General features: G+C 40.0%; 1 protein-coding gene across 7 annotated transcripts in view; it reads left to right on the plus strand.

The window, feature by feature from the left end:
- Positions 1–26,518, plus strand: part of CUBN (cubilin) — a 155,866-nt gene that overhangs the window by 31,444 nt on the left and 97,904 nt on the right. For all 7 annotated transcript variants that reach the window (XR_003256944.1, XM_026087135.1, XM_026087136.1 and 4 more), the window contains 10 exons: positions 1,970–2,126; positions 2,786–2,964; positions 3,492–3,654; positions 3,887–4,103; positions 5,146–5,276; positions 13,237–13,423; positions 15,791–15,951; positions 16,422–16,603; positions 17,414–17,570; positions 20,136–20,323. Coding sequence is in view for 6 of the 7 variants with exons in the window: in XM_026087135.1 (XP_025942920.1) it covers positions 1,970–2,126; positions 2,786–2,964; positions 3,492–3,654; positions 3,887–4,103; positions 5,146–5,276; positions 13,237–13,423; positions 15,791–15,951; positions 16,422–16,603; positions 17,414–17,570; positions 20,136–20,323 (1,722 nt within the window). In the remaining variant the exon portion in view is untranslated. The remainder of the gene's footprint in view (positions 1–1,969; positions 2,127–2,785; positions 2,965–3,491; positions 3,655–3,886; positions 4,104–5,145; positions 5,277–13,236; positions 13,424–15,790; positions 15,952–16,421; positions 16,604–17,413; positions 17,571–20,135; positions 20,324–26,518) is intronic.

Here is a 26,518-nt window from a genome sequence, read left to right on the forward strand (position 1 = left end):
CTGGCATTTTCGGACCTGGGAACACGCAGTAAGACTAAAGCAATATGCTCTGTCTGTATCAAGGCTTGATTTTCCCCGTGTGCTTTTCATACTGCTCGTGTGCTCTAAAATATTGTCTTCCTGGGTTTTATAGTAAAGTTTAACTAGGGAGATAGCTTTTGGTTGCTTAAGTTACCTTAAAAATCACTTTCAGGGAATTGTTTTGTCACTTTGAAAAGATGCAGAATATTCCCAGCCCCGGTTATGCCAGGAAACCTGCAGCGTTTCCACGGCAGCCAGGTGCAGCTCACCCGCTGGCTCCGGGAGGGATGGTTAGTCTCGCAGCAAGGCAGGAGCAGCCTGGGGCCAGGGGTCTGCAGGAGGGAAGCAGACACAGCAAAGCTGCTGTTTCAGCACAGCTGTGGCACAGTGCTGCAGAGGTAAGGTGCTAGCCAAGCCAGGTCCTTTCCTTGCCCTCCTTCCAAATGGCAATCGCAGCCATTAATTCAAATGGTTTAGGGAGCCTGTTTTTTTTATCACTACTGCCTGGACTTTATAAATCACAAATGTAGGGAAAATCAGATGAAGAAAAAATGTAAACTCTTGTGAACTGTAGTTTTGGAARCTTTCACTACTGTCTAAAGATTTTCTAAATCTTTCGGGCCAAAAAATTCTGATCTTAGTGACTCCACCATAAATCCAGAGTAACTCTCACCTTAAACTCAGGCCCCTGGGAAATAACAGATGTCTGTTAGAGAGTCAGAAAGCCATCTCACCAGCAAGAGCTTGCCAAAGAGAGCGAGCAGGCCAGCCCCTGCCTCTCACCACACCAGCCATGGCCCTGCCACAGGCTCTCCCAGCCCACCGGGGTGAATACAGCTGAGGAGGACAGAGGATGTGGCGATCGGGAAATCCTGGCTGTTCCTGGCCTTGCAATGATTTCACTGGAACGATTGTTTGGGGTTGATTGCATGTAGGTGCAACTAAGAGCAGCTCCAGCCGTAGCCAGTTTTACAGCAGAAAAAAAGAGCCATTTTCTTTTCAGGAGAACCTTTGGGAGCATTTGGCTTCCCTATTGGCCTGAGATGGGCACCTCGGAGGGTGTTCGGAGCTCCTCACCCAGCAGTGCCTCAGCCCTGAAAGCGCTCTGCCTCGCCTTCGGGATGCACCTACTCTTACCCCCTGGCTGTGGGTTCAGGGCCTGATGTTAGGCAATGCAGATATCTCTCTCCCTCCTAGTCTCCTTGATCTTCAGCATCTATAATCAGCTCCTGGGAAAATGCTCAACATACATTTCTCCTTTGATTAGCAAGTTGGTTACTGTCTGACAAGTCCAGTGGCAGTGCAGAAGGTAAAAGCTGGAAGTGATTCCCTCCTGTTGTTTCACTGTCATTATCACATATTGGACCTTTCAGATAAAATAATGAAAAGGTATCAGTATAGCTGTGTTTTTACTGCCTTGGGGACTTAGAGTCACACCTCCTGTTAGTGAGCCGTCATATGGGTGTGATGCAACGTGTGCTCCTTCTGGGGAAGTGCCAGTAAAAGATTAGTGGAAACTTCAAGGCCAAAGCAAGGAAATCACACAATCCTGGCAAAAATTTCATAGCTTTTCACCAGTGAGCACCTTACCTGTCCCTTTGAAACCAAAAGAGACACTTTGGAAGCACATGCCCCAAATTGTGCTAAAGCTGTGATTCAGAGAGATAATGTTCTGTTGCACCATAATATCCTTGAAAAGTGGGGAGAGGGTCTTCTATGCTGCTATCATGCAGTTCTTCCTTTGAGGTCTCATAAATGAAGTGCCTGTGCCAATTACTGTAATGGCCTTTTGGCCCTCTACTAAATAATTAGTCACTTTTTTGTTATTTAGCAGTTCTTGTGAGATTATAGTTTTATCCAGATATCACGTTCYACCACTTTTATGATCCGAGATATTTCTTTGTTTTTCTTTTTAATGAAGAAGGCTGAACAATCTTTTCTTTTTTAGGTTCGAGATGGTGACAGTGAGATGTCTCCTCTTATTAATAAATTCTGTCATGGTACATTTATATCTCCAATCACTTCTACCAGCAACAGTCTCTGGATTAAGTTCAAGTCTGATGCTTCTGTGCAAAGGGCTAGCTTCAGGGCTGTTTATCAAGTTGGTAAGAGAAACTGGTGACTTGCCCAGTGAACTGATCTGTAACTTGGACACTTTCAGTCATTTCTATGCTATGATATATGTACAGTGGGCTTAAGACAAACTTCAAAAGAAAAAAAAAGAGTCAATTTGTTTATTTATTGCCATTTTTAGAAATGCTAAGATGATGTCTGCTGTAGGCACTTCTACCATATTTGAAAATATATTCACTATTGCTTTTACTAATGATAAATCACTTACCACTAACATACCACAGATGATATAGCACTATAACCATAACTCTGCCTAAATCTGTTTACATTCATTATTCCTTTCTTTCAGTTCTTATTCACCAACAAATATATCTAGTTCTCTGAAACAAATGAACCAAATCCATAAGTTTTCATGGACAGAATTACCTTGGTCTTCCATGCTCAGATATACATATTTATGCAACTGTAACAGCAATATGTTCTCTCAAATCAAATTATGCAACTGTAACAGCAATATGTTCTCTCAAATCCATTCTTAGTCCTACCTGGATGATCCATAGTAGATGCTGTGAGACTATAGGCTTGTAGGAGTGGTTTTCTTCTAACTTCATAGTGATATTTGATAGACGTCACAGTATTCTTTTCTTGAAACCATTCATCACAACTATTGCCTCTTGGTGTCTGTTTGCAGCCTGTGGAGGCTCCCTGTCTGGAGCAGGTACTATCCATTCACCTTATTACCCCAGGGCATCCTCTCACCTGAAGACCTGTGAGTGGATCATCTCCCAGCCAGATGGCAAAGTGGTGATTCTTAACTTCATCAACTTTGACATTCGAAATACAACCACTTGTGACTCGGACTATGTTGAGGTAAAGAATAATACACATATACTATGATTTACTCAGAGAGATTCATATCTGTATGCTCCTTCTCATGCTCATCTTCACCAAATCAGAATTGCAAGTGCATGCACAGTTTGACAGATAAGTACCTGTTTTACAGCACTTATAAAACCTTTCCCAGCTTCACCAGAGGAGCCCACACCTTTTTTGATTCACCAAAGATAGTATCATCATTTTGATAATCAGAGACATCAGTGATGAGTATCAGATGTCTTTGAATAGATAGGCCTGGTTTTGGAGGTCCGTGTGCCACTTACTGTTGAGGGTATAAGATCTCAGCTTTTCTCCATCTGAATGCCCTTCAGCTGGGAGAGCCCTTCTCCCACAGTCATGAGGCTGCATTGTATGTGCCTGTAGTACAAACCATGCTGAACAGAGGGTAGGATTTGACTTGCTAAGGACCTCTTTTATATTGTTCTTATGAATTCATTTATACTTACTACTTTAATACAATAGAAATCTGTACGGGATATTTTAAATACACTGTTCTTCAGGTCAGAAATGGCAACAGCACAGACTCTCCTCTTCTGGAGAAATACTGCGGTACAGCTGTACCATCTCGAGTGCAGTCTACATGGAACTATCTCTATGTCAAATTCAGAGCTTCCTCTCTTACCAACCTTGGCTTCAGAGCTGAGTACTGGCCATTAGATACAGGTAAGGATTTTGTGTGCATGTGTGACTTTTCAAGTTTTTTTTATACACTGAAATCACTGGCCCATCAAGTTTTACAAAGGTGTAATGGGAGATAAATTCTGAAAGAGTCACTGTGTAGTATGCATCAAGGGAAAAAAGACTACAAAATTTCAGAAAGAAAAGTAACTGATTTTAAAAGTGCCTTATTCCTGAATAAATATTTCATTTAACCTGATGTTTTAAATCTCTGCAGTATGTGGGGAGGCTCTCACTGGACCAGAAGGAACTATTACAAGCCCTGGTCATCCAGCTGTCTACCCGCATGGTATTAGCTGTACCTGGACTATCAACATTCAGCCCGGCTACCTTATCCGCCTGACATTCACTTCATTTAACTTGGCATTTGATTATAGTTGCAGAAAGGATTATCTTGAAATATATGACAACAGCACTGTGCAAAAATTGGGAAGGTGAATATGTCCACTAGCCTACATAGCTGATTCATTGTAGAGTGTGCACTGTTCTGTAGATCTCTCCATCCAATTTGCTTCCTTAAATTTTGTATATAAATTAATTTCTTTGCATTACTGAAATAATAGCAGCAATGCTTCTGCCTAGCCTAGTAAAGGCAACTTATTTCTTTGACCTTGGAATAAGAACCACATTTAGTAAATATTATATTGGGAGAAACTAACTTGTGTCAAAAGAACAGCTTTTTTAAGGACTGGTTTCAATAGCTGCCATTGTCCAGCGCCTTTTGCATTTTAAATTATGGGAATAGGTTCAAAAGCATTAATATGTCTGTGCCTAGGAAAAGACATGATTTGAAACACTTGTGGAAGTGAAAGAAAGATTACTTGGAAGATTGTAGATTTGAGTTTCAGCAAAAACTAAACTGAAGTCTTTGTCTTAAATGGCTTGTTTTCATTTTCTCCTGATATGTGATTTTATACCAGGGAAGAAAAGGCTGAACAATCTTTTCTTTCTTTCCCCCTCACCAAGTGGGGTATACACAGGGGTTTCTCRCCGTCTTAGAACTCAAGAACATCTAAACTACTTGGACTCAGAGGGTCTAGCTGCAGCCGCAGCTGCAGACTGTTAAGTATTTGGCTAACATGCCAGTATTTTGGAAAATAAGGAGCAAATGACTGTCATGCTATAATGGAGAGTATTTTGCAGTCTTTTGCCAGCCACTCTGACTCCTGCTCAAAAAGTGGAATACGTTGTAGATACAGCATGGACTTTTTGCATTAGAAAATTTCAATAGGAATTTGACTACTGGATGCACAGCTTATCCTCTGACTTTGCCATGCAAGATACATGTACATCCTTGTGTATGTAGTGTAGTATTTAGTCCCATGATACAGGGTATATGGCTGGGATCTGTACCACTTAAAGGAGGCATTTGTGTGTGTGCARCTGTTCAAACTTCTCAGGAAAGCTGAATCTTCTTCCAGTAAAATAGATGCTTCATGAAGCATTGCCTAAGTTTGGGGCATTTTTTTGCTGCAGGTACTGTGGAAGATCAATTCCACCATCGCTCACGAGTGGTGGCAACATGATGACGTTGTACTTTGTGACTGATCACAGCATTGCCTCTGAGGGCTTCTCAGCTAATTACATCTCCCTGAATGCATCAAAAGGTAATATGTCAGTATGTTCATTATGCAAATTAAATGTTTTCAGCTGTCACTGTGAATAAGCACTATAAGAAAGAGAAACATTATTTTCTGTGTTAGCAGAAGACTGCCTAGTGCCTCTTCTACCCCTTCTTAATTATAGCTACTTGATTTACAAAGCCTTTTCCTGCCTGGGAAATATGACCAAAGCAGAAAACAATTTCTGTAAGCAACACTACCGCTTTCTTTAGAAAGCTAGAAGAGTTGAATGGCAGAACTGCATGAAGTATTTAGGAAAAGTATTTCCTGAATTTGCTTTGCCTGTTCTGAGCTAAATATGTGTGATCTAGGAAGTGAAGCAATCCTGAACAACTTACTGTAAAAATGAGTTTAGTCACAATATTGATGATGGACAAAAAAACTTCACATAGGATGAAATTTAAAAAAGCACGAAAATAACCTGAGAGCACAAACCATTTTTTTTCATTAAGACTGCATGCAACTTTTCTGACTCCAGCAGAGTTCAAGCTTCCTGTTATGCCTTAAATTTGTTCCTTATGTATCTCCTTTTAAGAGGCGAAGGCATATATCAGTAGGAGAACAATTGTTGAAGGGAAGAATGACCATTCATTCCCTCAGATCTTTCAACCAGAGAAAAACTGAGCAATTACTCGGAATTCTAATTAATTTGAAGGTTCTCCAGGGCAGGCGCATCTGTGTTTTCAAACTCTGCTGAACCCATCAAACCCTTTCCAGTGTTTGCACGTCTCCAGCACTGAGACATTTGTTAGCACTAACTGAGCTGCATTTGAACCAGCAGCCTTTTGGTGAAAGTCTGTATGTGCCAGTTCCATAGACCCAATAGACATGGGTCTGCTATTGATCTCTTCACTGCTAAACCTGCATCTGCAGTAGAAGAGGCCTCCCATGGGCAGAGGGACAGATTCCGCCTAGCAAAATTCAACCACAGAAGAGAGGGAATTGGACAATAAAAAAAAGTACAAGTGAGAACACATCTGTACCTGGGTTATTGTTTATCCATCACTAAGCAATTTCTAGCTGGTTTGTTTTGTGTGTGCATGGGCAGGCTATGAAGACTTTATTAGATGAATACCAGAAATTCATGGTATTCATCTATATAGCTAGAGATTACCAATGGCTGCTCATTTTTTTGCCCTTAGTATCTTTAGGTTTTTTTTTTATTATTTTTTATTTTTTATTTAGTTTCTCCAGCTTATCTAAAAACAGCAAAATTTCTAATTTCTATCTTGTGAAAAATAACTACTTTCCTAATGTCAGCCTGGACAATTTGGCTGTTATTTCATCTCTCAGGCATGTGTGTAGGCGAGACCAGTACAGATTTTGCCAGTGTGTTTTTATTCACCACCAGATAACTTATAAATGCAAATAATCCTTTTTCTCAGCTGCCTTCATTCATACTTGTGTTATCTGGCATGAAACCAGAAAGTCAGTAAAAACAATTAAGATTTAATGAAACATATTCCAAAGAGGAATCTTCTCTTTGTTAGAAAATAATAGGCCAAAAATAAATTCTACTTTTAAAAATCTTTCCAAGAAAGACTGTAGTTTGAAAACTCTGAGTTCTTGCTAATGAGAAATTGTGCAATTATCAGCCTTGTAAAAAAGATATTTTGTTGGTCTGTTTTTGCAGGTGCCAGCCATAACTTCTGTAAAAGTGATTTTGTTGCTTGTTAATGTGGTATTTTGTCCTTTACCTTACCTTAAATTAATATTTCTTGGGTAAAGGTCATTCCTTCCTAACAATTCCTGTAGCAGCTCTTCTCACAGTTTATCAAGACCAACAAGTTCTCTGCTCAGCATTAACCTGTATTCTGTCCCTGTGCAACCCTGTCAGCTTCTCTGGTTTTGTTAGTTATCTCACAACATTTTCTGGTCAGCTTCTTTACTCTGCCTCCTCTCTTCCACATCCCCCTCCTTCACTAACACCACAGAGACTGGCTTTTCTCATCTTTTGTCCAAAGCACTGCCATAGGCATCATGCAAGGTTTTAACCATATCAACACCATCCCTGGAATGATTTCAAAGTATGCTTTAAAAATGCAAGGCTGTCTTCTCTTCAATAATTTTAATAGCTAGAAACTACATAAAATGTTTATATAAAATAAGAACTACATAATTTCTTCATCCAAACTTTAAGCAACAGATACAATTTGGGGGCTAATATGTCTCTTTCCCCATAGGCAATACACATATCTTTACTATTCTTCAGCTAAGCCGGCACTATATTCAAAAGTATTACAAAAGAGCTAATTCTCAATTTATTCTCACTCAGACTCAGAACTATGCTGTCTAGAATAAATGTGTTTTTTTTTTTCATATCAACCACTACAGTTTGCATAAGTATGGCAAAGTAGCAGTAATTACTGAAACTGAAAATAATAACCTTATAGAGAAGTTGAAACTAAGATCCGTTTTCTTTACAGAGATTTGTTTCTTTTTGTCCCTGCGTAAACATAGTAGTACTACAAAATTGTCATAAATACTGGATTGCTAACATTCAGTTTTGATTAAGAATAAAGTGTTTTGAAGCTGCAATGGCCTGAGAGAAGGAGAACACGTGTATGTGGACTTTGCTSTAAGAAGCAACTTCCCACTCCTCTGAAATTATATCAAATTTAGTTTTATATATATCCAGTTACACTAAGGTAGCAAATTGCTGAACATAATCATATCTATGATAAGCTATGGATTATTTTTGTGTTACATCTGCTGCCTATTTTCATTTTCTGCTAAGAAAAATATGGTTCTAATAATGATTCCTGTGCAGCAAGAATCCTTCATATTTTGAGCTATGTTTTCTTAGCCAGCTAAAGTGTAACCAATATCAGAACTGGTCAAAGCTGTTCTGGTTCATATTAGATGTTTCAATAGGCCTTTGCCTGGAGTTATTTTACAGAGAATGAACTATTGAGAAGATGGACAACATTCTCACAGAAAAGAGAGTAAGCAGGAGTGAAAAAAAAAGCCTTTATGTAAAATGAAGCTACTTTTCTTACCCATATATTTTAAGCAAACAATATTTGTGTTAGTACAGTTTATCTCTGATATATTTATTAGTTGAAGAGTGGCCTGAAAATAATAGCAAGGCTTTATTCCCTGGTCAAAAAAGTAAATTGAAAGCCAGGGGATACAGCCATGGCAATGGTCCACGAGGCACAAACAATTATTTTAGCAGTCTGCCAGCTAGTGGCTGTGAATAGCTCAAATGGCAGGAATATGAATGGAAATCATCCAGTCAAACATGTCCACATGATACTCAGTTGTTTAAAATGTATATTGCCCACTTGAACTGTGTATACTTGGGATGCAGGCCAACCATATTTCTTGGCCGTCTTTCTGTCTTTCAAGGAGAAAGTCACCTGGAAACCAAGCTATTGTTTGAATAGCTAGAGTCCTAGAGTCCAGGGCTAGACCAACATCATATTGCTGAATGACACAACAGATATATAAGCATTATGATAGATTTGGGGGTTTTCCTTTGCCCATCTTGGCTGACTGAACCACAAAGAACCCGTGTGAAATCGTTGACAAATCTTTGAAAGGGCTCAATCTTGACTGGAAGTGCTGCTCAGCATCTTGAAAGATCCAGGCCATACTTCTTCAACAGGATTAGGGCTAGAGTCAGTATATGTATTTTATTGTCCCTGACTTCTTTACAAATAATTGGGAATTTATTTTTTTGCTTTGTTTTTTTTTCATTAAAAAGACTACATTTCATCCCTTCTGCTAAGGACAGTCAGCCTTAATGAGGTTTTTAGCAGATTGCATTCCTGATGAAATTTTTATTTCTGGTCTTTCTCTGACTTTGGTGAAATTTAAAATTTTTCATCTTTATCATCCTGAATTGTGAATGACATGATTAATCATGAGGGGTAACTTGATTTTAGATAGCTCAGTTTTGTGATGTATTTTAACTGACAATGACTGACTGGAGAAGTCAGCGTTTGAGAAGAATGAAGGAAAAAAAAGCATTTGTGAACCCGTGGACTTAAAAAATGGTCCCCGAGTGCAACTGCAGGCAATATATAGTTGTGCATGTCTTTCTTCTCGWTAGCTGAGTACAAGCTGTAGCTAGTATTTCTAAGGAGTTTGGGTCTGAAACACTCTACAAAGGACCTTTGTGTGCCCTCTTGGTCAGTGTCCGCCAGCAGTAGTAACAGAAGGCCCTGAAGTGCAGATGTGCTTTTCCATTGCCTGTGGAGAGGGTCATACTTTATGTGATAGTTTCTTCCTTTTTTTCTAAACATGCCTAATGTTACATAAAGGGCTAATAGTTATGGGTCTGAGTTTTCCTTTGGCAGAGTAAGGTCGAAAGAAAACTAACATTTTACATATGACACTATAGCTTTCTCTTATTTTTGATTAATTAGAATTGTGGCAACCGATGAATATCTCTTTATGGGGATAAAACACGGATAGAATTTTCTGTGCTATGCATGACTGAATGAGTGCAAAAGCTGGCATTTTTCTCCCCTGTTGGCCATATTACAGTGATTACTGCCATTTATGGCTTTTTTTTTTCAGAAGAGCAAACACGCTCAGTACCAAAATCAGAAAGCAGACTGAATAGCTTTAAAAACCTCACACACGGGCAAAGCAAGATGTGTGATTGTTCTGGACAATTGCCGTCTTCTTCTTTTCATGAAGTGTCTTCAAAATAAACTGAATTAATATTTTTTTCCAGGCATATAGCAATCACCTTATGGAGTTAGACCGCATTCTGAGCTTTGGCAAAGGATCCAAAGTTCTTTTTCTTGCCAGCTTTGCTGATACTTTTCTCTGAAGGAACTATCACTGCACAAGCACATCCCCATATAGCCRACCCTCATATGCTGTGTTAGTGAGCTGAGTACAAAAGATGAATGCCAGCTCTCTTGCTAAATGTAGAATAACAGGAATGAATCCAGTTACCAGAACTGAGTTGGTTGACACAAAATGTGGGTGCCTTGGATGTGTTTATGCTTTTCCTAATCATTACAGCAGGGTATGCTCAGTCTGCAACTGGATTTATTTCACTGTAGCCAGAGGTCTGATGTTGCTGACAGTCATTTTTCCACCTGCTGTATTTCTCTTCTTAGTTCATAAAGAAGATTGTTATGCAAAGTGTGGAGCAGCACACAGCATTCAGTTTAAAGCAGCACACTTTGGATTTGAGTTTTATATGGATTACTGCCAGGAAAGCAAACTTTGGTGAGGGAGACAACCTGGACAGTTCTGTGGAAATTGTTCTTAAAAGCTGATAAAAATAAATTGGCTTTCCTGTTGCTAATTGTACCCTAAGGGCCCTTATCTAGCACATCAATTTTAATATTCTCCAGGCTGAAGGCTAATATTAATGGTCTCAGCCTCTGTGTGAATAAGAAAGCAGTATTGCTACCCTTCCTAGTATTAAATGTTCATGAGTCAAGCACTCACCCTTCGAAAGTCAGGAGGTAATAATAAGTTAAAAATCAGTAAACTAATATATATATACATTTTCATTTTAATTTTTAATCATTTTCTGCGTGATGAGCCTTTAGGATAAATTTGGGTCACATTTTAAGTCACATTTCTAATCCTACATGCAGAGTTCTCAAGAAATCGTATCACTTCAGGATCTGAGTTTTGATGATAAACCCTACATATAATGAAACATCATGGGAGTTGGTAGCACAGCAAGGGCATAATAAGGATTTATAAGGCAATGTAAGGTTTTTAAGGTGCCCATGACTAACATGATTTTTATATGCATATATTTGAGCATATTTATAATAAAACACACCAATGACTGAAATTATAGATAAAGAAATTAATAGATCATGATTTTAGGTAAAGTTGTGCATGAAAACTTTTGATTTGTTAATTAACAATGTACTGCCCATAGCAGAAAACTATTGTCCTGTTTCTGTGTCATGTTTCTGTGTTCTCCTTGTGATGAATTAGGAACATGAGTCTGGTATCTAGCTTGGGGGGGTCCCCGCCTCACAGAAAATATTTCTAACAAAAGACAAGACCTTTCAGGTGACAAAGAATGACAGGAAAAAAAGATTATTTTTTTCAGAAATCACCCCTTTTTACCGTTTATTTTTGACACTAATAGAAGTGTTTTAGTAGTTAAACTCAGAATCGGTAGGGAACAGCCATGGAAATGACCAGCCTTAAATATGGAGGGTCTAAGCTGTGATTTCATCCCTTTCCCCTAAATTATTATGCATATTAAAGTATTATGCATGAATGTCATTACACTGCAGCTGTGGGATGTTAGAGAATAGGTTTCAGAGTCTGCATGAGCCAGTTTAAGTAAATCTGAAGTCAAGCATAGTATTCTGCTCACTCTCTCAATCATACTTTGTAAGTAGTGTAACCTTGCCTATTTGATAGAAAGTCTTTAAGAAATCTACATTCATTTCTTGTATTTGCAACCTGTAGGATCTGATATAAGGGAACTGAGGACCAGAATGAACCCCCCGAGTCATCAAATCCAGCCCACAACTTTATCCCTTTTTTTTTTGCAAAGACCTTTATCATGTAATCTTCCTTTTAATCAAATTAATTAAACAATATCTTAAAAATAGGTGTTTCTTTTGCCCTTTTTGCCCCTGTTACAAGGGTTGGAAGATTGCTCTAGAATTTCACTTCCTAAAACTTTCTCCTAATTTCAGTGTATCTGTATTCATGGACAGTTTCTAAACTTTGGAGCTTGCACTATAATTAGAGAGTGCTCTAGTTTTATTGTTCTTCATGCTTCTTGGTGTTTAACTCTGTCTCCTCTTCCTTCCTTCCTGCTTCCTATGTAAGGGTAGCTGTATTCCCTCCTGTCCTTCATTTGCTAAACTAAACAAGCCAACTCTTTTATTCTCTCTTGCATGATGATCTCCTAATTCCCCACCATTTCTACAATCTCTCTCAGTACTTGTGCTAATTTGATCTCCAGAATATCAGTGACCAGGGTTATGCACATTTTTCCAGGTAATGTTTCACCATTACTTTGTACAGTGGCATCAAGATTCCCTGTTTCTAATGGAAACGTCTCATATGGCTCATATTTCAACTTGCCCTTTTTACAGCCAGGTTATGAAGGTCATTTGGCCTGAGATCAGCTAACATATGAAGATAGTTCTCTCCAAAATAAGTCTTGTGTTCAAGTAGCATTTTATAGAAGATATTTTTATTCCGAGTCTGCATGACTGTGCTTTCAGAAGAGCTTCTTTTTAGTTTTTTCTCAGTTTCTGTCTTACTCTACTCTATTTTCTTCCTTCTAGCTCATAATGTCAAGATGCTTCTTTGGTGGTCACAGAACTGATGTAACTGATTTTAGTATAAGACTTCAAGTAGAACTGCTTTGTCCTCAAAGTCCAGGGATTATACTGTTTTTCAGCTGACTGTCCCTTATAGCCTAGAAAACAGGAAAAGAAATTTAGATATAAAATCCTCATCTCCTGGGTTTGATTGTGGGGAATGCCTGAGAACAACACAGCATCTCCTTATAGCTAAAGAGTGCATTCAGTTTCCACCACCACTGCTTTGAAGAAATCAGGAATCCTGCCTCTTGTGTTGATCAAGACATCCTTTTCAGTTTCCTTTTTCTGCTTACCTGAGTTTTAGGTCACAGCCAACTCAGGTAGCTGCAACTACTCTTACATTGCGTATTTATTACAGGCATAGTGTTCTGGTAAAAGCTAGACAAATCAACTAAAAAATAAGAAACTCTGTACAAAATCTGGATTCTGTTTTTGGTATACAGTGATGACAATCAGCTGTAGGATGTGTTCAAGATGAGTTACAAATCACAGGAGTGCAGGATGTTTGCTTCTCTGTCTGTTGGAAAATTAGGTTTCCTGCCAGTTTAGCATGCATATTAAACTCATTCACAACCAGCAAACCTCTCTGGAGCATGGCTTTGTTTGCAGTGAATATACTGAATCTTCAAGTAACCATGTACGTGTTTCTTTTCTTTTCAAAGTGTGCTCACACCAATACAGTAGTGGAACTGGCATGCTAACATCTCCAAACTATCCCAGTAACTACCCTGTCCGGACAGAGTGCATATATGGCATCACAGTGGGAATAAACAGACAAATTGTGCTGCGCTTCACTGACTTCGCCTTGGAGGGGAATAAACGCTGTACAGAAGATTATATAGAAATCAGGCAAGTCTAATTATTTCTCTTGTCCTTATTACTGATAATCACGGAAGTTGGCCAAATCCACTTAGGCATGTGCAGAAGCTGTAGTTTTAACTATACCCCTGTGCTGGCAATGTGGACAAAGGGTCTATCAGAGAACGTTAAATGCCACCTTTTCCTCCTGCCGTTCTGTTCCTTTTTCCCCTTTCCTACCTGGCAAATTGCGGTTCTGGGAGTGAGTGCATTTTGTGTAGACAAAATCAGAGCCTTCCCATGTCCTGGCTCTGATTGTGTTACTTAGTGCAGACACAAAGAGTTTGATTGTTCGCTTTGTGATGTATTCTGTGTATTTTAGGTTGATAGTCTTTAAACAGCAGCTCTTCTGTGATGCAGCACTAGGAACATGTAAATAATCTGTGATATTTGCTACGCTGGCATCATCATTAAATTTAGGCAATTGGCACAGTGATATGTAGTAAATTTTACAGGACAGAGACAAATACAAGAGGTAGAAAGCAATATTTGTAGGAAGATTAGGTGCATGCTTACAATATAGCCGTGCCAAGTAGGATTCCTTTCTGTGGCGTGTCGTTGTATGCGATTTACACTTTGGAGTGCCAGTGCACCCAGTTTTTCTCCTCATGAGCCAGCTCTCAGGTGAACCATATCTCCGGAACTACTGTGTTTTTGTCTCTGAGTGTACCATTAGTTTCCATGACCTCTATGAGTGCGATGATAAAACATGGCATGATGTTATCCTGAACATTGTACCAGATACTCTGTATGGTTTATTCCTCTTTAAGGTCCCTCTTAGAGCTTGGTACTGTTTTTTAGAACAAAACAAAAATCTTTTGCTGATGTTGCAGTATAGGTTGGATTGTGATACTGAATTCCTGCTGAATTAGCTGGTTGTTTTCAGCTGTACATGCAAACTGGAGAAAGTTATGAAAAACTTCAATATTTTCTAACTGTTTCATCTTTTTCATTCAAAACAACCTGGGGTTATATTTAATCTAACTTTATTTTAAACAATTAAAACATTAATTCAGGGTTGACCTGAGTTATAACTGTTTTCTTTTTCACTCAGGAACTGAAAGCACTCAGTTATTGCACAGCTTTAACCCTGTTGTTCCTGTGAAGAGCTCAGTGACATTAATTAGGTTTTCGGATATGGGGCCAGATCCTTACTAAATGTAGCTCAGCACAGTTCTGCTGGCATGACTGGATTTTCACAAGTTGTTTCCTCAAACCTGATACCCTTAAATGGGGTAGGCACATAAGCCTCAGATGAGGTGCCACTTTGGTTTCTTGTCCTGAGGTGTCCTGTAATAAGTTGCATTCAGTCAACTAAGAAAACTGTTGATCTGACCACAGCTGCAGAGGCTGGGACGCAAGCGAGAGGGGGTTCTGGCACAGTTCCTCAGCTGCTAGTAACCTGAGACAGTAAGTCTCAGGGAGCAGTTTAAGCCAGGAAGATGGCAAGAAAAAGGCCTTCAAGAGTGGTGTGGCCTAACTAGAAATTTCTCTCAAAAGCAGGTATAAGCCTGTGAAAATACAGCTGAAAGTCTTACTGTCTACTTAACAAACATCATATTAAGATGACACCTAAATATAAATAGAAATATATTTATTATTATCCTAATAAACTGTACGATATTTATAATATGAAAGTGCTTGTCCTAAGATTGTAGAGCAATTGATAACCAGGTTGGCACCATCTTTTTTTCTCCCATGAGATGTGCGTAGGTAGCATAACAGAACACTGGATGTGTGTCCTGCCTACAGAATTAGGAAATATTGCTACTCCTTAATCGAAAGACTGGAAATAATTGGCTCTAGAGATATTTGTAAAGGCCAAGAAAATCATTCAAGATGTGCTTCATATCAGTTTTGAGATGTGAGTTGCTATTAGTATCATGGCAAATAAACACTTTATTTTTTAAGAGAAAGGAAAAGGTCAGCTCATCTGTTTTTGGGCCTGGCTAAACAGTGAGAAGTGGGCAAACTCTTTTATTTCATATTAGAAGCTTACCTTTGGTTCCAGCCATGATTGCTACCTTGCAGAAGACAGAGAAGGATGCGCTGTAAGGTCCTGCCTCTGCAGCATCTCGTGTCCTTGAGATGCTTCTTGAGTCTCTCAGTGCATTGACAGGCTCAGGACAGGCTGATGAGAGGAACCGACTGGACATACCCAGCATGCAGTTATGGAGAGTAGGGCCTCTTACTGCAAGCGGCAAGACCCCTCCAGTATTTAGTAGCTGTATTTCTGTGGAAGATGAGGAGCCAGGATTAGTTCTCCCCAGGCCTGGAAGAATCCCCAAATTTATGCTTTATTAACATTACTCTTGCTCTCCCTCTTTGACTCAAGGTTTTTCCTCTCTTTCATTCTAGAGATGGAGGTTATGAAACTTCCCCCCCTCTTGGAAAATACTGTGGTGCAGATCTGCCTCCTGTTATAATCTCTCATGGTAACAAGCTGTGGATAAAGTTTGTAAGTGATGTGTTTGGCACAAGAAAGGGATTTTCAGCACACTGGGATGGTACATCAGCAGGTAAAATGAGCGCATCAAATATAAAACCATTTTACACATCTCATTTTTGATCTTTTGTTTCTATTTAATTTCTCTTCCTTTTCACCGCATCTTTTCTGCCTCCCATCTCCTAAAATCTCTCTGCTAATTACATAGCATCATATATTCACATTTCTTAGATCAAGGATACATATTTCTTGATCTATGGGATTTCTTTTCTCCATGGGGAGGATATACCATTTTCTAGATATATTGTAACACGAACTTTCTCTTGTGTTTAGGAAATTAGTGGTAACCAAGGATGCAATGGAGAGGTTTAGTAAGGTTTCTCTTTGAAGAATATCTACATTACAGGAACAGTCTTCAAATTAGATTAAATATTTCTAGCTAAAGGTCCAGTTGCAGRACAAAGTATTTCTGTCTATTCCTTGTATTATTTTTCTGGAATGTCTGGGTGTTAAATGCTGGTATGGTTTCTTTGCCCTTTTCAGGTTGTGGTGGGACTTTGACAACAACGTCTGGCATCTTTATGTCTCCCAACTACCCTATGCCATACTACCACAACTCAGAGTGCTACTGGTTGCTGAGGGGGAACCGAGGGACCCCATTCGAAATCCAGTTTGAACAGTTCCATCTAGAATATCACCCAAAGTGTGACTTCGATTACCTTACAGTATGTACACTATGACTCTTTGCTCCATAGCCAGCAGCTAAGTAGAGTATAATGAATGTAAAGGTAGAGAGAAAGACACATGGTCCTGGTCTTCCAGTGTTCACACATGAGCAGACCCAGAATAGGAAAGCTCCATGCTGAATTGCTACYTTTGTATCAGAGAGCAGTGAAGGGTAAGGCAGCAGTGTCTGTATGGGTGCACACAGGTAAGAAAAACATTTACGGCAAGATCCAAAGGCCACTGAAGCAAGAATCTGTCTATTAACTTTGCTTTGTTTTAGATCAAGGCTTTATAGTATGCTGTTTTTGTAAACTACAAGAAAAAGGGCACAGTAGGGACAACAACCCTATTGTTAATCCCAAATTCCATATTCAAATTGCTGCGTAAATAATCTGAATATTTGTATCAGAGTTGAAATGGAGTGCAGTCTTTCCCCCTTTTGGTGAGTAAGACCCTCAAAATCTGCCAGTATTTGATAACTGGCTTCCTGTTGTTCCACTGATTTGCTTGTTTCTGAAATGCCTGTCAGGCTTCCTCTGAACAGAAATACTATTTAACCTCTTGTGCACCTAGTGGGAAAAAATCTCTAAGCACACATTTTGGCAGGGAGAAATTGCTTGGATTTGTAGTGCCACCAGCTTTATGAAATTCAGTAGTTATTCACGATTGTACTGTCGAAGTTGAAACAGTTCTAGTTTCTCAAATTCTGTAACAAGCAGAATCACCGAGATTATATTTTTTGTGGGAACTGACACATTTGTCTTCCTATGAAATTCTCCACTCCTTTCTCTTTTTTTTTTAATCTGAAGGTATTTGATGGTAACAGCAGCAATGCCAAGCAGCTAGGTAAATTCTGTGGGAATCAGATACCACAACTCATCCGCTCCAGTGGAGACAGCATGTACGTGAAACTAAGGACAGATAGCAGTTTGCGAGGTGGAGGGTTTTTTGCTAGATACAAACAGGGTAAGTAAGTAAAACAAGATGAGAAGAATATGTTTCTACAATGCAGCTTGTTCCTGAAACTACTTCTTGCAGCCCACGATCTTATTTATTCACACTCAGAAGACAATGTATACAACATATTATTGAGCCAGATACTTTAATCTGCTTCAGTCACAGAGCACAGAGACCTAAAAATTACCAGTGCCCAGAGGAGATACCTGTGATGGAGGTCATTTCCTCCCTAGAAGAAAGCTGAGAGGTGGCTCTGCTGCTATTACTTGCATCAGTAGCACTTTCGACTCCAGATTTACCCAGAGTAACTGGTATTGAAGGCCCATAACAGGGTAGATTGGACTCCTCCTGCTCTTCCACTGACCCAGACTCCTGACTTTTTCTTAGTGAAGGCAGACAGAGAAGGGTCCTCTGCTCTTCTGGCTGCTGTGAGGCCAGATGGCAACGGATCAGGGATTTACCCTCAGCTACCATGGCTCATTGCAGATGCTTGGTAGCTTTTAGCCTACTTGGAACACTCCAAATAGTTTCATTTTTAATATCTTGTGGTAAAGGTCACATTTTTCTTGCACGCATTTTTTTGTAAAATAGTTCTGCCCCAGAAACATTGGAATGATGAAATTTGGCAAAAAATACAAGAAGATACATGAAGAATTAAAGTTTTTTTTTATTCTCAGACATTTTTAATATCATCCCAGTGTTTATTTTCGCTGTAACATATACTAGTTAGATTAGATATGCTTTGAAAGGTATGGAATTTCACCACATACAAGTTGAATTGCAAGCATATTTGGGTACTCTAAAGATGACAAGCCCAATTGATAGAGATTGCTGTAGGTTTGTAGACCGTAAGTTCCCCTTAGGTTTGAACAACAGTAAATGGATAATGAAAAAACTATTCATGCACACATGGCACATACAGTACTTAGAAGGGTGAAGGGGCATTAAGCTTTGACTCCCTCATTACTTAAAGGAATCACAGATTCATCTACCATGTACTTTTCATACTGCAAAGTCAAGACAATATATTAGAAGGTTTTTTTTTTCCATTCATTAATTAGACAAAAAGAGCACTTACAAACCACTCAGATATAGAGCCTGAGCTATCAGATAATGTGTGATCGGCACTTTACATTCATATTTAATTCCTGAAGATGCACATGCCCCAGAGAAAACTTTCAGTGGCTTGCCCAAAGGCTAAAAATATGTAGGAGGTAGTGGTGTAAAATAAGGATGTTTAGATGTCAGATGCATTTATGCGTATATGAACAAGGTGATGATGATTTGGAAAACATTGCAAAGGAAAACATGTTATTAGATTAATGTTTAAAGGCACCTTTGTGCCTGGTATGTTTCTAATAAAATCCTGATAGCAGGGGGTAACAGCTTTTGCCCATCTTGCATTCTTCAAAATCCATTTCATTCTCTTCATCCTGTCTTTTCAAATAGTTGTATGCTTCAGTGTAGCTCTGCAAACAAGCCCCACTTCACCTGACCCTGACCCTCAAATGTATTTTGGGCATTTTGAACTCCTAAAAACACAGACCTTGCTGCTCTGTAAATGATTTGGAAAGAATCCAAAAAATGTGCAGGAGGTAGGAGTATTATCCCTAGTGACAACAGAAGGGGTTTGCAAGTGAATCTCAGCTATTTCTGCTGCTCAAACACTGCAGATTTGCTGTACAAGACAACAGCCTGGCCTGCTCTCTGCCTCCTGCCCACTTCTCTGTGCATTAGTCTGGTCTGCTCCCTGGTACACCCTGCATGCCATCTCCAGGCGAGGAATTACCCATATTGGCATTTTCTGTCTTTAATGAAAGTCAGACTCAGGAAAATGAGAATCACTGACCTAGTGCCATAGTTGTTGCTTCACCCTTTATCTAGTGTAGTTTCTTTTTGATTTTGTCTGCAGTTTAAGGAAAGCTCTCATTATCCCAGGTGAATGTCCAGTTCCTCTGCTAGGACTTTACTGGATGACTCACAAGGAAAACCATGGCTCCTTCTTAAAGAATTTCATGCTCACTTTCAATTCCTGGAGCTAGAACATCCAATATAAGCAGTATACTTTCCATTTATTGTTTTAGCTGGGGATTATTTATTTTTTTCTTATCCAGTAGGCAATCTTTGTTGAGCCCCCACACACCCTGTAAATTGTTCTAAAAATGATGGAGGAAGGTAGGTCATACACCACATTTCTATTATTAATTGCAAAAAAAAAAAGAAAACATGTTTCAAGAATAGCTGTGTATTTAAAATTAAAGAAATTTAAGAAAACAGGAAAAAATTGTATGTACTACAATAAAAAAACAACTGGCTGATGAGTCTGTAAGGGTCAGAAAAGAAGGATATATTAAAACTGAAAGATTAAGTTTCAGAAAGTCTGGATTTTACTTGCAACATGTGCAATGTATCCTTCGACATGTTGCAAGTCTCTTTCTGCCTGATTTCTATAATCTATGAATATAAATATTTCTTATCTTGTAATGGTATCAGTAGCTTTAATTAGTATTTTTTTGAGATCCTGGGATAAGATGCACTGCACAAATATAATTTATTATCATCTTTTTTTTTCAGTTTGCCATGAAGTACTGACTGTTAATCGTAGCCATGGCATCTTGGAAAGTTTAAATTACCCAAATAATTACCCTTTAAATGAACATTGCAACTGGACCATCCAAACTACGAAGGGGAACACACTCAATTATAGCTTCACAGCCTTTGATTTAGAAAGTGGATCTGACTGTGACCTTGACTACCTGAAGGTATGTATCCAGATTCTAGACACAAAAAGAATCATTTCTTTCTGAGGAAAGAAAAACAATGAGAAAGCAGAAGGGAGAATTCATCTTATCTAAGCATAGCCATTAAAAGTCAAGTGTTTAGTCCAAATGATTTGTCCCTCTTTCCTCTGCAGTCAGTAGGGAGGTAAGCACTGCCAGTGAGCGATTCATCCCACCTGAAGACAGGTGCCTACAATAGGGAGGATGAATCACTTTGCAGGTGCCTAGATTTGCTACAGAGAGCCTAAATACCACCTTAGATCAGCTGTACTGGCTTTTATGGTTGAAATTAGATGACATGACTCCAACTGCATGTAAAGAAGCCTTATTTAGGTAGAAGCAGAATAAATCCTAAGATTAGTAAGTAAGTGGGAGAAATTCAGTTTCAAAGTTACCAAGGCAGTGAGGCCAATTGTTTTGTTCTTGATTTTTACCTGAAAAGTAGCAGGGAATGTTTAGAAACTTTAAAATGTTTATTTCTACTATTTTTTAATGGAGCATTGCTGTGTCTCCTGTTGATATTTTCATTTTCATAATTAATCTGCTTCTTTAAAGGGATTTAAGGGACATTGAACTTACCCACAAACAAAATGAGACACTTTTAGCCAAATTAAATAATCCAGTCAACCTAAAGCCAAATATCTTTTATTTTTCTTTCCTCAAAAATTTTAATTCTAGGACAACTAAAAGACACTTTCTCTCAGTTTTCCAGTTTTCACAGTGGGAAGTACAGTGCAGTCATGATCACTGCTGTGCTGAGGGTTATAAGCTTCTGCCTACCATTTTGCTGTTTTGTTGAATTAATCCATCCTTCAAACCTCACCTCTGTACAGGATGCCAGCACACAACCCCTGTGCTCTACTTAGGTTTTGCACAAGAGGATTTGAAATTTAGGGCAGTATCATAGCTACTTACAGCCAAGGAGAGGGCTGTGGAATAGTGCCCATATTTTTGGACATACTTACTTACTCTGGGGCCAGTCTTGCAGAAAGTGGAGCAGTAGGCCTGGTGTTGGGYTACATGTTCCCTCTTGATGTCCTCCTTTGCTCCCTCTACCTCCTTATCATGCCGGCGTTCACAGCTCAAAAATGGGTAATAAACTGGCAAAAGTGGTGTCCTTCCAGCTTTCTTCTGCTGGGGCCAGGAATAGAAAGAAAGAATAGACATGCAAAGAAAATAAACAAGGGAGCATTGTATTGAGAACTAACAGAAGTTGCTTAAACCCTGGTTCGTTTTTGTGAGGAGGCTGAAAAGGAAACATTGGAGCCAAATGGAGAGGCCAGTGCTAGTCCCAAGACTCCTAAGCCCTTGATYCTTGAAGGGCAGGGGCCTTGCACCCAGTAGCCAGCCAGTAAGGAGCAAGGGACTTGCCAGAAGACTTTATTCTAGATCTAAGTCAAGGATGGAGGAATAATGCCAGAGGCAAGGACCTGGTCCAAAGCACTTAGAAGAACAGAAATAAAACATATCACAGGGAGGGAGGGAGGGAGGAGAGGGGGAGCAGCAAAGTACTTGCACTCTTTGTTTTAACAGTTTCTCCTTGCTTCCAAACAAAGAAAATACAGACTGAAAGAGGTATAAAGAAGAAAATGCAAGGAAAAACAGAGTCATGGAAGTGTGTTAAGGCGGCTTTAATTTGCGATTCATGTCACATTACTTGAAAGTCTTTCTCCAAATGCCATTAAGAAATACCACTTGGAAAAGATGTCCTCATTTTGTTGTTGCATGCTGCACAAATATGTGCCATAGTGTAAAAAAAGAGAACAAGGTTGAACCAGCCAGGGAACTGAATAGTGTCTGCTTCCACCCTGTGTCTTGCGAAAGGAGAACATCTTGGCAAGGGTGTGGAGTGCCCAGTGGTGTAGGGGAGAGGGGGAATCATCTGGAACAAGTCTGCAGTTCACTTTCTAAGCAGACTGAAGATATTTGGGACTTTTCTGTCTGAAATCCATGTGGAATCTGACTCCACTGCAAAATGGGAAAAAAGTTGATAATAAAAAAAAAGGCACAGCTGTTCAGCTGAGATAAAATTACTTTTTTGCCACATGCTAATTTTGAGATTCTTTTATGGCAAAGAGGCCTAAGAAGGGAAAGCTCTGATGCCCTGGCTGAGTATAATACTGAGAAAACAGAGGTATAGTCATGTTCACTGTAGTCCGAGTGGGTGGTGCAGGGGCCATGTGCCAGAGCCCTTCACCGTTTTCTTGGAGGAAATGGGAAGTTGCTGCTCAGGCCGTTTCCATGTGGCTCCGTGGCACTGGGCAGCCGCTGGTGCTGCTGTCACAGGCAGGGTGGAGCAGGCACTCTCGTCCACTGGGGCTTTCAGGTCCCCGCTCTTCCCATCCCCTCGGGGTTCGGTGCTCTCCCACCCCTGCCCCTCTTGCTCTCTCCCTGCCCTGGCGCTCCAGGGCGACCAGGACAGGTAGGTTTGGTGGCAATGTTTGCTGCTGCTTGCTGGGGATGGGAAGGAAAAGGGTTAGCGGTTAGGTGGGATTAGCTGATGATCACAGTGGAGGTAAGAGAGGGAGTAAGGGAAAGAGGTATGTGGTAGAGAAAGACAAGGTGTCATTTGAAATGCTACGGAGGTGTTACGGCAGAGACCTGACCTAGCTGAGCCCGGAGTACAATCAAGAAATGACATAGTTGCAGAACAAAATGAAGAAGAGGGCTGCTTTTGAAAGTGAGCGGAGAGAGAGATTTGATGCACGTGGAAATATTTTTACAACATTATAAATGCCTCAAACTAGAACTCTGATTTTCTGGAAACCTTTCTGAATTCTGAAGGGAAAAGCGTGGTGTCTGTGGTAGGGTGGGGAGAACGAAAGTGGGCAAGCTGCATTCGTATGTACTGCTGGACCTGGCCCAGGCATTGCGGGTTTGTGCCCAATCTCCACACTGGAAAAGGGCCTGTTCTTGACTTTTGTGTTTAATTATGACTTCTGCTTCCAACTCAAACCCACATTCAGTATATGAGAAGTGTACTTTGCCTTATGACTAATTCAGTCTGATACATACAGAAAATATTCAGCTTTGCTATTTGCTCCCTGGCTTAGTTCACATATGAGTCAGAATTTAAACATGTAGAATAATGACAAAACCAGAAATTCCTACAAACAGGTATTCCTAGTGGTTGTCAGTTACCAGTGATACTATCGTCACTTAGAGCAAATAGCCTGTTTCAAATACAGGATTTTGAACAAGATATTCAGATGCCCAAAGAGTACTCAGGGCAAGTGCAATGTGTGGCTGTCCCAGATCRAAATGCAATCACAACTGTATAATGAGAAGTCAGCCATATGTTGCCTTACCTATTTCTTTTTCTCCTTTGATCACGGGATGCTTCTTACGAGCCAGTCTGCCCTTTGCAGCGTCTGGCTGGTGTACTCGGGGTGCGCAGCATTTTTCCCCGGCCGGGAGCCCTGAGTGACTCCGACTTAGTCTGACCTGGGCAGGCCCTGCATCTCCATCGTTTTGCAGCGCATGCAGCTGTTTATACCTGGGCCAAGTAGGAAGGAGAAAGCCCTACTCTTCTGACTTGGTGGCAATTTTATGCCATTGTGCATAGGTGCCAATAACGGAGCAGGGGCAATGYGGGAGGGAGGCAAAACTGCAGATTTTTATCAAGGCAGTCTCTAGCATGAATCTCATGTGAGCACTTTCTCAACAAATGAGCAGTGTGTAGGGTTTCATGGTCTGTCAGAGGATGTTGGCTCATTGCTAGTAACACTCACAGGATGCCTGACATTTTGCAGTTTCAGCAGTTTCAAGAATATGAGATTGATTGCTTGTGATAAAGACATATGCAGAAGTTGTAACGATATGATACGAGGCATATCGAATAGCAGACTGTTTCCAAGTGATGCTGCACTAACTGTAATAGATTGGATGGTCTTTAGATTATATTGTGTGCTGTGGCTTGGCTTCATAACATACCATTAGTCTTTCTAGAGGAATCATCAGACTGTAGTCAGTGAGATACTGCAGACAGAGACATAGAAATGTTATTTCTTCCTCTAAGGTCACCAAGTTGTTAGCTGAATAAGCATATATTTAACTTCCCATCTTTAGTGATGAATTGTCTTCTTATTTAGTGTGACAGAGCATAGTCTCTGCAGAGGCAAAGCTATTTTATAAGTAAAGAGAACATCATGTTATTGCCCTTATGATTAGAATCTTGCAGTAGGATTGAAATTTACTCCTTTTTTATCCAAGAAAAATATTATTTGAAAACAACTAATCTTTCTGTCCTTCAGCAAAAAGCTCCCTCTATGTTATTCTACTCACAAAGCATAATCTTCCCTTGAAATCCAGTGTGTTTAGCGTTTGCTTTTCACATGCACAGGGAAGACCTTGCCTACTCCTTTGCAAGATGCCACTGGCCTGGTAAGCAGACAGTAAGATGTTGCTGTGCAGCAAGACAAGCTTCAGAACTCTCTGTCTGAGTCTCGCACCCTTTGGCCTGTGGAGTGTGTATGACTAATGTCTAGTGGCAAGGATGGAAATACAGTTGTAAGAAATGACATTCTAATATATGCGGATAATGCGGAAGCACATTTTATGGACGCAACTGATGGCCTGATCTGCAGTCAGCAACCACAGTGGCTTTCTTTCTGCTCCAGCGCAGGGCAGAATTACTCTTTGGAATAAATCACTTCCTTGCTTGCTTACTACCAATATACTTAAGTAGTCCAGAGTCTTTCAGCAATTAGGTTCATGGTGGTTAAAATATCATTGCACTCTTATATATGGATGTTATCAAATGAGTACAATAATTCATATGGCATCTGCTCTTGAGTACTGTTTCATTTCCTTCTGGTGGTAACAGGATATGTGCTTTTTTTTTTTTTTTTAACCACAGTAGCATTCCAGGGATGTGCCATAATATCCTTTTTCTCCCTCTGGGAATAATGCATTAGCAAATTGTTGCTTACCCTCGGCTGGTGATCCTCTTTTTTATTAGCTTATCATAGAAAAAAAAAGCTTTCCCTGTTTCTAGTTTTGCTGTCTTCTGTGCTTGTAACTAGTAAATGTGATTAAACTATATTAGGAGATTAACATTATTACATTCTATATATGTCTGTGCTTTTTTAAAGTGCTGCAGGAATTCTCCAAGCACAGAGAATGACTTTGCTTATGGCCATGCATTGATTTGCAAAATGTCACCGCTAGTACATCACCCTGGGGAAGCAGATGATATATTAAATATACCCATCCAGGTTCTGCACACAGACATCAAATTACAGGCTGTTGGCCAGACGGCAGTGGTATCCATTAATGCATTACCATGCAATCTGGCAGCATGCCAGCCCATCCTTGAATTCCTTTAGGGGTTTACAGGCCTCCACAAGAAGTTCTTCAGAGTAGGACTGTAAGGATAAAAGTGATAATTCTCCTTGGGTTTCTGTGGCAGGCCTCACCAGTGGTACACAGGGAAATCATAGCTCTTGCACAGATTTTCAGTGAGTGAACTGGATGCTTTGGAAGAGGAAAGTGTCAGACCAAGGAGATGCCACCCTAGGGAAGACTGACTCAGGGCTCAGAAAGATTTTCTGTTTTCCCATTTGCCTGCATTGCCAGAATCGAAGTGCACTTTGGTTTTGCTATCTGAAAGGTTCTTAGAAGCAGATTTTGCTTCTTTTCGTGTGCTTAGAAGCACAGGAAATAACCCGCAAGATAGCATTAAATTTGTCGATGGTGAAAGGGTTGCACGATCCCTGCAGAAACCTCAGATGACAAGTAGCACAACTGACTCAGGCAAGCAGCAGAGGCTCTGCTCTCGGACACACAAATGAGTCAGAGCACCAGGCAGTCCGCGTTTGCCTCAGTCTGCCAGCTCAGAGCAATGTGACTTTGCCTGTACCTTCAGGAAAAAGCACTGTACAATGATGTGACTGTGAAACACGAGTGTATGAAGTGGATGGTAGTGTGCATGCCCCTCGCTAGGGAAAGGGAATTTGGGAATCATCTGGTTGCAACTGGGATTCTTCTCTCCTCTGTTCATCCTCTGTCTTGCAAAATTGTGCTGGAAAGCTTGGCCAGCATATGTGGAGCTATCTGTGCAATGAAGGGACTTATCCCACTCAGCACAAGCACCACGACACGGAGAGGTGGAGAAATCCCAGCCAAACCAGGCAAAGCTTTCCCTCCTCAAAGGGAGGCCTTCAAAAGAGTTGGAGA

Source organism: Apteryx rowi, unplaced genomic scaffold, assembly GCF_003343035.1.
Source record: "Apteryx rowi isolate R43461 unplaced genomic scaffold, aptRow1 scaffold_704, whole genome shotgun sequence".
In the NCBI taxonomy this organism is placed as follows: Eukaryota; Metazoa; Chordata; class Aves; order Apterygiformes; family Apterygidae; genus Apteryx; species Apteryx rowi.